The following is a 13,024-nucleotide window of genomic DNA, read 5'->3' as shown; positions in this document are numbered from 1 at the left end:
CAGCACAACGTGCAGAATTCCTCTGAGTTTAATTAAAACAACTGCAACTAGAGGCGTGATCAGATTTGAGGATCAGATCAGCAGAGGAAGCATCTCTGAACATCACATACTGCACTGATTCAAGTGCTCAGATTTCCTTCCTGCCAGGAAAGTGAAACTGCCTTCATCCCCTAACAATTGGATTCCCTGTAATAATGCAATTACAACCTCAACTCAATCCCCACCAGACATGCACACACATGCCCTGTCACCCTCCCCATCCATCCCCAAACACCAGCCCAAACCTGTTACCAAGTAAATAAATAAATAAGGAATGGTTTGGATTCTGAATTCTCGTTCTAAAAGCAGCTCGGGTAACTGCAAGAACAAAAGAACCAAGACGCAAGCTGAAGACACTTCAAGGGCACATCTGGGCAGCTGCCTGCTGTTGAAAATCATGTTAGCTTACACAGGCAAATGTTTTCACGTGTTGCGCTTGCCATATTAACAGAGCACCCCAAACACCTCATTCCTACCCAAACTCTGCGTTGTTTAAATTTTGACTGCGTTGTTGAAAGTCCCCCCCCCCGATGCAAAGCTGGTGAATTACCTCAAGGCCACTGAACAAAGTAGGGTGAGAAAGAATAGGGGAGGAGGGATGGAGGGAGGCAGGGAGAGAAGAGCACGTCAGCGTTCATTTATAATAAATCCTACTGGAGGACATGCTCTGTGCTGGGGGGCATGCCTCGAACCAACCTGGGCGCATGTGCTGACACACACACGGTCACACAGAAAAAGCAAGGGACGCCAGCTACAGCAAAGGGAGACACCGGTGCTCGCTGTCTCCTTGTTGCTCTAGAAGGTGGCAGCTCTGTGTTTAGATAATGAGCTGTGCTGGAAATGAGGATAATAAAGAAAGATAAAGCGGGTGTTGCTGCTGCTCTTTTTCCCGCAGGGTGTGCACAGTTGTTTAATAATTTAGAGGAGAAGGAGGGTGTGAGCACATACAGACACACTACGTATTGAATGCAGAAAGCCACAATGAGGATGCGATTGAAATGAAGAAGAGGAGGAATTCTTCGTTCTTCTCTGGAGATATGTGACCCAGCTCACAGATACTGGCTGGTCCCTAAGCAGTCAACCACTTCAAGGTGAAAGAACCAAGCGCACAGAGATGAAGCAGCTTGAGTGACATTACTCTGAAGCGGAATCAACATCAAAATCCAGCACTCCTGAAACTTATTTCTGTTCTTTTCACTTATAGCTGCCCCTCCTCAACAGGTATCCCAGCATTCTGCAACTTGTGAAATTACATCAACAAGATACTTCCATCAATGTGTATGTACCTGTGTCTTAGTTAACTGTTATTTCACAGCCAAAGGCAATTTTAATACATGCCAGGAGTCTCAGTGACATGCTCCGCCTGTTGATTCCATGTATTTTGATCTGAAACTTTTGCTATGAAAATAGCTAAATAGCGTAACAATGTTATTAAAAATCTGCAGGCTTATACACAATAAATACACACTTAAGACATTTGTGTTGGACCCCATAACAGAGCAGGTAATACATGGCCGTCCCTACGCTGATGTATCCCTCTGTACCCTCCTTATAAAGGCATCTGAGTTAAAATTGCTCTGACATTATTCATAAGCTACAGAACAACTCTGCTTTCAACACGGCCTGATTTTCAGGACACTGAAAAAAAAAGAAAAGCAAAGGACACTGAAGAAAAGCAAAACAAGTCAAGTTTGAAGAAAGACTGCTAAGAACTTTTCAAGTGGCAAGGTCACATTTCAGAGGGGCCAGCTTCTGTTTAAGACGTGCTCCTGTGGGACTCGATGCTTTCTGATGAGCATCTAGAACTGCTTTTTGTTTACCTTCTGCTGATCTAAAGCCAACAATTACAAAAAACAACAAAACAGCAGGGATCTTGCTAGAACTTTATACATGCCCGCACCAGATGTCCTCTTGGAGTAGGAAATGTGTGAGGAAAATTTCGGGCCAGAATTGTCAGAGAAGAACACTTCATAAAAATAAATCAACAGGGAATCACTAGAAAAAGAAGTTCTGAACGTCTGTCCATAGCAGCCTGAGTAAAGACGGCATTGGCCAGTATGCAGCGAGTGGTATATCAGGGCACAGTAAATTTTGTTCCATTACATTTAACTGGACCAAGCACTGGGGTTCATGGGCTCATGTTGCATTTACGACTCGCAAAGGGTAACCTCCACGGAACTCTATCAGCTTGAACAGAGCAAAGAACTAAGCCAGTCCAGCCCCTGCTTGAAACCCAGCTTGTGCCTCCCAGCAGCAGAGGCAATGCAGACAGCAAGCTGCAGCAAGGCTGTACCCTCAGCTGCTGACCGCGTAGGACAATCCTTCGCAGCACAAGAATCTCTGTCTCGGGCTACTAAAGAAGTGGAGGGAAAGTATAATCTGGATACAGGAAGCAATAATAATAAAAAATATGTATACATTTCCTGGGAGTGTGGAGCGTAGAGAAACTATACCAACTGGGAGCTGGGGTGCTTGTGCCAATTAGCTTCCTTTCTGCCTAAGTTATAATGAAAAATGACAGCAGCTGGAGTCAACAATAACTGGAAAATGCTTCCCAAAACCATCTTCTTTCCTTTTCTTCAGTCTCTGCAGGAAACAGGTTTGCAGGCACTATGTCTAGCCAGCTGTGGAAGGAACAGCAAGTCTTCACAGCCCTATCAAAACTCAGATCCCTTGAGAAGCTGAGCAGGAAGGACAAACAAGCCAGGAGAGCTGGTGTTAAGAGACTCTGTGTAAGCTGAATGGTGTCCATCACAAGTTCTGCTTCTCAGAAGCTCCCAAAGGTTTCCTCTCCTGCAGCTTTCTGTTTTTAAGTGGATGCATGTGGATTTCTATCAGGGTCTGATCCAGGAGTAGTCATGAGCAAAAGCTCAAAAGGGGTTTACTCTCAATCCCTTCAGCAGCTGCATCTAGTAGGGAAGAATGTGGGTTTTTTTCTCTTCTGTTCATGAGACTATCTGCACCGGTGTTGAGGAAATCCTGTAACTGTTCATGCATGTGTATAGCATGAAGGTACACACATGAATGTCTAACTGTGATTACAACAGCACAGCCAACAGGCTGATTTACTACAAAGCCCATCCTGCAGAGTTTGTAACAGCTGGGGCCCAGGTTTCCATACTCCACAGTATTCCAAGGTAACAGCTTCTGCAAATGACAGCTCACATTCATCTCCAAGCTGAGGAGCAGCCCCCATCTTTATGCTAAGCATTAGTTCTGAAAGTGAGAGAAGAGAGACGGAAAGGAGGAGGCGGCCTTGCAAGGAAAGATCGAGAAAAGACAAACAGGAGAGTGGGTGAATGCAGAATTGGGAAGGAAAAAGAGGGGAATAAATGCCAGCATGCTAACTTTGTCATTGGGGAGATTAGTGGATTTGTGCTTGGTCCTTTTAACTTTCCCAGCACTTAAAAATGCAGATAAAGAGGAGACAGTCTTTGCTGTGCGAAAGCTAAGGAAAGATTAAGGATGGAGTAACTCCAGCTGAGCAGGGAACGGGAGTGTATGTGATAAAAATTGCTTCCTTGATGCTCTTCAACAACATCTCGGACCAAGCCTGCAGCTAATTACCATTCCCCCCAGTTTCATGACCAGGGCACCCTAGCTGCTCTTGCACAGTCGGTTAGCAAAGCTACCGAACAAGGGCCTATTAGGCAAACAGAACAGGAGTGCTTGTGGAAGCAGCACAACGCGGGAGCAAAGCACACAGTAATAATGTTCTGGTGGGATCAGTAAAGTGTGTAATTAGTCAGGCAGTGGGGAGATGTAGCTCCTGCTCTGTCATCTCTCTCTCTAGCTGACATGTGTATGATGCTGATACCGGAAGGAAGAGCTGCAAAAAGACACGTACAAAGAACCTTGGTCCCAAAGGACAGTCACTGAGCTCAGCTCATCATTTCCCATACACTGCAGAGAGTGGTGGAGAGTGCCTTAAAAATGCTGTGAGAATCCAGAGGATTTGTGAGGGCAGCAGCTAGAGGACAACCTTCTCTCCTGCCACTGCTTGTACTTAAATTCAAGGGGTAGAAATTTTGAATATGACTGCAGGGGCACTTCTCCCAAACTGTCACAGCTCCCAAGGAATATATGGGAACAAGTGTGAAGAATAAGGCTCCCAGCCCTCTGGGATAACCTCAGCTAGGCATGCTCTTGTCATAAAGCACTGTTCCAAACTCCTGACAGATACATCCCACCATGTACTGCTAACAGAAGGTTAAATGCCATGCCAGGCAAAGGAGCTACACAAAGATTTAAGTGCACCTACATAAATCTGTCAGGCATGACTGGACCATGGGCTTGCATGCACAAAGGCAGCCAGCGTCTTGACAACACAGAGCCTTCCAGGTGGGCAGCAGAAGGTATATTCCCTGCTACAAGGGGAGGTCAAGGGCTTTGCCATGTGCCCTTTATGTCTGGTCTTCATTTACTGCTGTACATTGGGGATTTGCACACGAATTTCGCTCTGCACTATTAAGGATGTGCTCACTGTCTGTTCAAACAAAAAGATTTAGGACGTTCTTGGAGAGAACACTGAAATTGCTGAAGAAAAGGCAACTGGCATACGGGCAGAGCTACCACTTGGCCTTACAAGGACCACACACTGCCTGGAGCACCTAAAACTGTTGTAAGCCACGCTCACTGCAGAAATGATGGCTCTTACTGCAAGTACCCCTATTCAAAAGCCTATGACTTTTCTATAGCACCTAGTGCTGATGGCTTCATCAATAGCTGATGCTCCCAAGCTAAACTCCCTTCAGGAGCTCTCAGGCAGTTATCCACCACACCCTTTCTGCCAGGATCACTTGCTTTGCCCTGTGGTTTGAATAGAGAACACCACACATCTTTTCCCCTAAAATAGGTCAGTTTTAGCAAGCAGCCTAGCTTAGTGTTTCACATAGCAATTTTACAGATCTCCGGGGTAGTAACAGTAAACATCCAGAGGCATCCACAGCAATAACATATTGTTCCCTCTCCCACATCAAGTTCAGGGAGCAGATTTCAAACAGATGACATGAAGGAGGCATCCATGTAAACATCCTCTATGGTGGGGACAAATGAAAAAAAAAGAACCAGAACAAAATGGAGAGGGGAACTGTTTCCTTGGAGAGCGCATGGAGCAAAGGACTTCTGGAAAGAGGGAAGATGCCCAGAAAGCAAAATAGGTGTCCTGCATAAGGGAAGAGGCTGGCATTGCTGCCAACTACGTGAAAGCCCATGCAGATGCATAATCATCTTAACCTCAGCCCATTAAGTGATTACTCAATGAATAAAGTTTTCTTGGGTGGCTGGATGAACAATGCCAAATTTCTAAGGAGAATGATGGGGAGCTGCTCATAAACCTGGGGAAGGAATTTTTACTGGGAGGGAGGGAAGATCAGAATCATAGGATAATTCAGGTTGGAAGGAACCTGAGCACATCATCCAGTCAAGCCTCCTAAAGTAGTCCAGTTTTAGCTTTGTTTCTTACATAGCAATTTTACGACTCTCTGGGAGAATAACAGCAAACAGATCTGACAGGTCAAAACAAACCAAAAAAAGGAGGACTTCATGCCTTGGCCACATCTGAAGGAAGGGAGAAGCTGAAGGGTCCCTTCTCCCCTGTGACACAGATGCATGGCAGGCAGGCATGCTCTTTACCTCGGAGGACGGTGAGCTTGGCATGGACGGTGACCTCTCCATGGGGGTTTTGAGCAACACACTCATAGATGTTCTCATCCCGGGGAGTCCGGAGGGGTTGGATCCTCAAAACAGCACCTGCACTTTCATCAAATTCAATTGTCTGGGGAATAAAGAGAGAAACACACGTAGTAAGTATCCTTGGCTTGCAAGTAAAAGGTTCGTTCCTGCTTCTAAAGAAGGCATCAGCATATATACAAGCATGCATACTCACAAATACACTTCAGCAGCTGCCCCACAATACCCTACACATAACCAACGTGGCCAACTTGTCTCTCCACTGACGTCAAGGTGCCAGAGAACTGTCCCATGCTAAACCCTGTCCTTGACCACTGACCCACTGAAACTGCTACATACATCTCAAACGCTCTGAAAGAATGAGCCATGGTGACGGGGTTGGGGGAGGTGGGTGTTCAGAGTACAACTGTGATGAAGGAGCAGAAAATGGACCAAGTGAAAACAAAATAAAAATGAACCCCTGCCTTGTTCCTCCATCTGCATGGGCAGCTGACACCACAAAGCTCTTCTCAGCGCACAGCTGCGTGGCAGGGCTGAGTCCCACAGCAAATTCCACAGGATGACCTCCTGGTCCTTGTTCCTCCACTCTCATTTCTATCTCAACAATACCAATTGCTTGGGTCTGGCTGCCAGCAACTGTAATGGTTACTCCAGGCTGTCCCAGGGTTAAAATAATGAGCCATGGATGGGTATGAAAGGTGCATTTACAGAGCTGAAGAAGCACCAGCTTAGTTGGTACTTACTTTGTTTCTTAGGGAAGCTATGTATTATATCCCAGGAGGGGAAAAAAAGCAACAAAACAAAAGAAAAACTCAAATAATGTAAGTGAGCCAAATTCTCTCTGGCTTTGGAACAAACCCAGCTGTTGACATGGCCAAGAGCTTGCATTTCACTCCTGCTGCTGTTAAAACTCATCCCCTTCCAAACGCCCCTTATTATCGTGTCTGAGAACGGCCAAAGAAGAGCGCTAGCTGCTTTCTGTCAGTCTCTCTCTCTTTACACATACACATACACATATTTCAAGGACATCTTTTACCTCAAACCTCTGAGAGTTCACTTTCTTCCCTTTCTTGTTCCAGGTGACCCGTGGCTTTGGGTCCCCAGTCGCTTGGCATACAAAGGAGGCCACCCCTCCTGACACACCAATTTGGTCCACAGGCTTTTTAATGAACACAGGGGGACCTTTAGGAAAAAAAGAAACGTCATCATTGGCAAAAGGAAAGACAAACTCTAATAAACACTGTTTGTAATTAATAGTAGCATTATCACTGCTATTCTCTAACAACCCCAGATGGAATTAAACCTCTTGGCCTTTTGGGAATGAAGTCTTTACCTCTATTTTACATACGAAGAATCTACAGTACAAAATAATTACGGGCCTGATCCTACCAAGAAATTTCAATGCGATGGTGTTGCAAAGCCTCTCTTAAAAAGTGGATTTTTTAACTCTCTTGCACAGGTGAAATTGCCCTTGCAAAGCCCATCTAATGATCATCACCAAAGGCTGACAGAGCTGAAAACAACATCTAGAAACACTGAATTGCCCTCCCCATACCCAAGCAGATGACCAAAACACCGAGGAATGGGGGAGATTTATGGGAACGTAGGGCTAAAAGGTGGGAGAAGGACCATGAAATAAACAGAGCACATGAGATCCTGAGGATGATGGTGTGAAACAGGCTGATGCCAGTGGCTTTAGGGTGTGAAACCTCCTTGGCTCGTAGTACATCTCCGTTTTTAGCGGCAAATCTTTATCCTGACCCTCACTGGTACACTTACACAGCAACAGGCACGCCATGCTTTGGAACAGGCAAGTTGATAGGATACAGCCCAACAAGCGACAGTCATGATCATTTCAAAACAATCCATTTGTCAAGACCAAGAGCATGACAGCCAAGTCTGCCGTCTGCTCCTGCAGTTCCCCCCTCCCCTCTTCTCGCCCTTCTCATCCGAGAAACATCTGAGAAGAACATGGAATTCATGCTGCTGAAGGAAGCAGCCAAAAGCTCCTCAGAATTCCTCTCATAACCAGATGCTTAAAGGTGCAGTGATGCCTGAACAAACACACTCAGAGTCTGGGGCTGCATTTTAGCCAAACCTCATGCAACAGAACAACACTTGAGCTCGCAGCACCTCTCCCTCACCCCCTGCCACTGATTGCCAGGCATGTCTGACTGCCTTCAAGAGCACCTCTGCAACGAGGGAAGAGGATGCTGGGATGGGCTTTCTGACCAAGGAAGGTGTCAAGGGCCTCCTCATGAGAGGAAGATGAGGCCAGGAGCGTTCACACAGAGCCCATATTGCCTCTACCCTCAGGGAATCCTCCTTCCGTGCTCTAACCCGTTTTCCCTGCACAGTTTTCTCTCATGTAGTTAGCTTAAAATTTATTGAAATATTTAAATCACAAGGCCACAGCTGTGTTCAAATAAAATCACTCAGATCATAAAGTTTCCGTCTGTTATTCTTGAGAAACGTAGACCACATGACTCTGAAATGTGTGTATTTATACGTACATACTCAAAGTCTATAAAATAAGATGTAAACAGCCTACCAAAGAGCTTAAGAGGAGGGCAAATGGTAGCTAGAGAGACATCTCCAGGGTCTTTTAGGGGTCGAAAGACAAAGCGAAGCATTCTTCCCTTTCCCTGCCTGGTGTGGCCAGCAGTATATAAATAAAAGCCACTGAGCAAGCTCATGTGATGCAATCAAGCATTTGTTTCCATGCTGGAGGTAAATACAATTTGCTGGAGCTGTTTACATCCCGCCGAATGCTGTGTGTACAAAGCATCAGATTTATAAATATCCAAATCTATATTTAGAGGTCAGAGTCGTCTTTGCAATGTTACAGCTAAAGGTTATCAAGCAAGTCCCACTGGAGGTACCGGCACCAGGGAATCTGTCTTCCACCTGAGGAAGGTAAAACCAAAACTTCGCTTCAGGCTAAAATATAAATGCTCACTCTGCCCACAACCTGGCCTCCTTCCTCTCGCCTCAGTTCAATATGTGAAGAGTTTGCAGAAGTCAATTCTGAAGGTACGGCCAAAAACATCCAGGGCTTTTAAGAACACTTTATTGATGCAAGTTCATTTCTTAAAATAAAAACTCCTAATAATCCTTAATGTCACATATACATTTAAATGGGTGCAAGCAGTAAGATGAGAGCAGAGCTAAGGAGAAAAATAAGGTTCTATATCTGTCCTGAAGAAAGGGATGGTGCTCCAAAAAATGGTGTGAACCTGGATTCATTGCTCAGCATCCTCTTCTGGGGACCTCTGTTGACCCAGCGTGTGGTAACGGGGAAGGTGAGTTGCTCTGCGAACACTGCTTTCCAGAGCTCGCTGTGATGTTGAACTGCCTACGACAAACTCGCGCTGAGACAGAGAGACACGAAACCAAACAAAAATCCCTATCAAACAATCCATTAGATTTTGCTACTCACTTGGAAAATCAATGAAAATCAAAGCTAAATTGTTGATTTTAAAATTGCCCAAGCCTCTGAGCTCCAGACTTTGATTCTGCCCCCCTCCGCCAAATCACCCGTTGCGCTCTCCACCTATGCGCCCTAGTCACTGCGGCACTCGGCGCTCCTGCCCACGCCAGTCGCAGAGCCACCCTCTCCCCTCCGGGAACAAGAAAGGCAGTGCTATCGCAGGCGAGGTGGTGATGATACAAAGCTGAAGCAAATTCCTACATGCTGCGTAGGACTGCCACAGCTCTGCCGTGCCAGGTCTGGCTTGCAGTGAAACATGCAGTTAGAATTCAGTCTCCAGCTCTGCAAATTGCTTTGAAAGGCTCCAAAAGCAGGAACAAGGTGCAGTGCGAAAGTGAAACACTATCAGCCCACTCAGAGGGGCTTATGTGCTTCCCCTCATTTGTCAAGATTGCAGGACCTCCGTTTTAAATAAAAAAACAAAAATCAGAGACAGGCATTTTCCAGATGACATATTTGCAATCCAGGAGATTTTATATCACTTCACCAATCTTCCCCCATGGAGAGCTGAGAACAAGTCAGTCTTGGAAAGACTGAGTTTGAGTTCCACCTAGGTCCAGTGGTCACAAGAGATAGTTCTTTTTCCTCTTTCTCTGCTTGGAACGTAGCAGAACCTGTTTTTTTGCAGTATCAAAACAGCAATGGAAAAACCTGGAGCTTAAAAGAATTTTCCTACTATGAAAGGTTTCCTGCTGGGTCTGGGTCTCCGGAGAGGAGGTTGAAAAGACCGGATGGCTGCTGTGTACCTGCGATTCTTCTCTACAGCTTAATGGAAAGCCATCAAGTCAAACTGAGCCTTTCACTCCTGCCCAACGCCTACGCACTTCCCAAAAGCAACAGCCAGGGCAAGCGACACACTGGATAGTTGCCACAGACTGTAAGGAAGAGACACATGTTCACCATCCATCTCGTGCTCTGTAATTGTGTCCGCAAAGACCATCAGCACGCACACGGTCTGCCCTCCGCCCTAACCGCTGCCACCCCTTCCAGCCAGCTCTGCTCCCGCCCTGCGTCCCTGACTGCTGTCAAGGGCAGCGGATGGGACCATGCGCTCACCTCCCGGTCACGCCTATGCGGACACAACCTCCAGCTGGCTTCACCTTCCAAAGCACAGGCCTAGAGAAACATGGGCAGTGCCAGCATCTGTTCAGAAGGGTCACGGCGCACGTTTACTGCTGGGATTTCGTGAATTCTAACGCAGACTTTGAGAAGAAGCTGCGAGGTGGTACAGGTGGGGTCTCCTACTCATCCCCGAGGCACATGCACTACAGGAGCACGGTAAGACATCAGCCCACGTACAAGGGCTGCACACCAAGGCAGCTTTCCTCACAGAAGAGGAAAATGCTGCTGCCTCACCTCTCCTTCCTTCCTTCTTTCATGTGACACCAAAGCAGAAAAAGTTCTTCAAACGCAGTCATGTAAAAGAACAAAAACCACCAACATCTCCCTGCTAATGATACAGAGACGACAAAACAGTCTGGAAGCTTTGCAGCAAGGAAGCTTGAAAGATGTAGGAGTGGGGAGAAGGAGGGGACATCTCACCCTTTAAACCCGAATGCCCCTCAGGAACCGCTGCCATGGTGAATGGCGGGTGATGGACGAGGAACGAGGGAGACAGGCTGGCCACCATATGCCTGTCTGAAACATCAAAACCCAAGGACAGAGAAAGGGATCGAGAACTCAGAGGTGGTTTGAGGGGTGGGAGAGAGGCAGGAGCACAAACGGGCTTAACGTATCTGAGCTGACAGCCGAAGGGGAGCTGGTGCGGCGGGGAGAAAAAGGAAAAGCACAGTTATGCACCACGGATCCTCCTCCCTTGCCTCCCGTAAGCCTGGTCTCCAGACTGAGCTGGCTGCCCCTCCTGCCAGCACTGTGGGTGGGTTTATGGAGGGACAAGGAGGGAATGCATTTAAGCCTCACAGACCACACCACTGGGTAGGAGCAGCTTTCTTCACTCTACCCCAGTGTGCTCCAGCCGTGAAACAGGAGAGACAGCCTGAAAAGCTGAGGGGAAAACTCACACCGGCCCAGCTAAAGGCAGTCGAATGAAGTCCTGGTGGTGCAGAGGGCTGTGTAAAACCAGTATGGCAGCTGCCAGCCCCCTTCCCAGCTCTCCGGGTAGTTTCAGGGAAGGCTGACCAGAGTTAGCCCAAATGGGCGTAAGGAGAGGGGCAGGTCACGGTGGGGACATACTGACTCCCCTGGGCCTGAGACAAAATTGATTCTCAAAGCATTTTGTGTCAGCCTGACAGATCGATACCCCAACACCCTCCCAGCCACCCGCAGTCAAAACGCTCTGGTGCTGGCTCAGGAGATTGTCCGCTATGGACAATTTGGGAAACGTATGGAATGGGCCAACAAGAGCAGACTGAAGACAGCCCCCTGCCCCTCCAGCCTGGGCTGCAGGAGCACACACATATGGCCAGAACCTGCCCTACACCATGAAGCTCTTGAGGTAAAGCCCTCAGTCCTGACAGGCGTGGGACCAGCCGGCGGCACGCAGCCCTCCACCTCTCTGCCACGAGGGAAGAGAAGACCCCACACACTTTGCTGCCAAAATGGCTGGGAGACCCAACTCTGACTGAAATTTCTCCTCCCTCCTGAGCTACAGCCTGACAGCTTTGGGGCAGGTCCAAGGCAGAAAGCTGCTGCTACAGGGAGCGGGACACGATGTCCACCGTGTCCCCTTCCACCCACTCCCTGCAGGGGAGGCCGGGAGGCACCACCACCATAGTAACAGGCCCGTCTCACCACACAGGCACCAAAGCAAAGGCCGGAGGATGGTCCCTGGCCACATTACTGTACTGTTTGCCCCGGCCTTGGGAGGGAAGGGGCAGTGTGTGTGTAAGCTGTCCCTCACCCTGCAGGCTCTCCCTGAGGGGGCTGCAGAGACGCGCCTCCACATCTCTGCTTCCTCCTGACCTTCCCAGCACTCTCCCCGCATCTCCAGCCCCACAGCAGGGACCCAGTGCTGATTTTAGCTGCCAAAATTCACCTCTCTGCTTAACCCCTTGCTTCTGCAGCCTCCTCCTGCCACCCCCAGGAAAGCACCTCAACAATGGACCACAAATAAAGACAAACCACTTATTCTTTCGTCTGGCCCCAGCACAGGGAGCAGCGTGAGCCTGGCTGAAAGGGCCCCTCGCCCACAGTGGCAACAGTCCATGGAGACAAAAGAAAGCTAGCTGCGAAACGCATATTTTAAAAGGTTTTGCTTCCATTTTTGGTGGTTGTGCTCCCCGCTGTCAGCGCTCTGGTGGAGGCCCACGCGCCGGTGCCGCTGCCCCACGGCGCTGGCACACCAGGCACCGGGTTTCGGCTCCTCCTTCACCGGTGAAGAAACACTCATTATCGCCACCCTGGGGAACGGAGAGGGCTTTGGGCTGTACCTGAGACCCGCCACAGAAACTAAAGCAGAAGCAAGAATATAGCAGGCAGGCCATTTTCTTGCCATTTGGCTGGCTTATCGTAGCCTTCCTAAATGCGTACTGCAGCCATCATGTTGCTCACCGTTCCCGGTTGACCTTCCACAAACGGCCCCGTGGTGCTGAGCCCGACATTTCCCCGTGGAGCTGCCCACCATGAGAGCATGCCCACGCTACAAGAGAGATTCAGGGCACGTTAGCCAATGACAACCTTTATCCTAGCTCAAAAATACTGATCAGATCAAAATGTACCCTTTTTTGTGCATATATATATACACACACACATATATGCACCTCTGCCTTTCCAGAACAAAAGTAAAAGATGAGTCCGTTAAGCCACTCATGGTCAATGGTATTTCGCTGTAAGCATTAGCACATC

General features: G+C 48.0%; 1 protein-coding gene across 1 annotated transcript in view; it reads right to left on the bottom strand.

The window, feature by feature from the left end:
- PTPRS (protein tyrosine phosphatase, receptor type, S) overlaps nt 1–6,912 on the bottom strand; it is a gene marked incomplete at both ends in the record, with an annotated part of 64,980 nt that extends 58,068 nt beyond the window's left edge. The window contains 2 exons of the mRNA XM_010290574.1: nt 5,674–5,815; nt 6,767–6,912. Of these exons, the coding sequence (XP_010288876.1) occupies nt 5,674–5,815; nt 6,767–6,912 (288 nt within the window). The remainder of the gene's footprint in view (nt 1–5,673; nt 5,816–6,766) is intronic.
- Nucleotides 6,913–13,024: the final 6,112 nt, after the last annotated feature.

The sequence above is a fragment of the Phaethon lepturus genome, unplaced genomic scaffold (genome assembly GCF_000687285.1).
Source record: "Phaethon lepturus isolate BGI_N335 unplaced genomic scaffold, ASM68728v1 scaffold36517, whole genome shotgun sequence".
Classification (NCBI taxonomy): Eukaryota; Metazoa; Chordata; class Aves; order Phaethontiformes; family Phaethontidae; genus Phaethon; species Phaethon lepturus.
The sequence above is the reverse complement of the archived record's forward strand: the minus strand, read 5'-3'. Positions and strand labels throughout refer to the sequence as shown.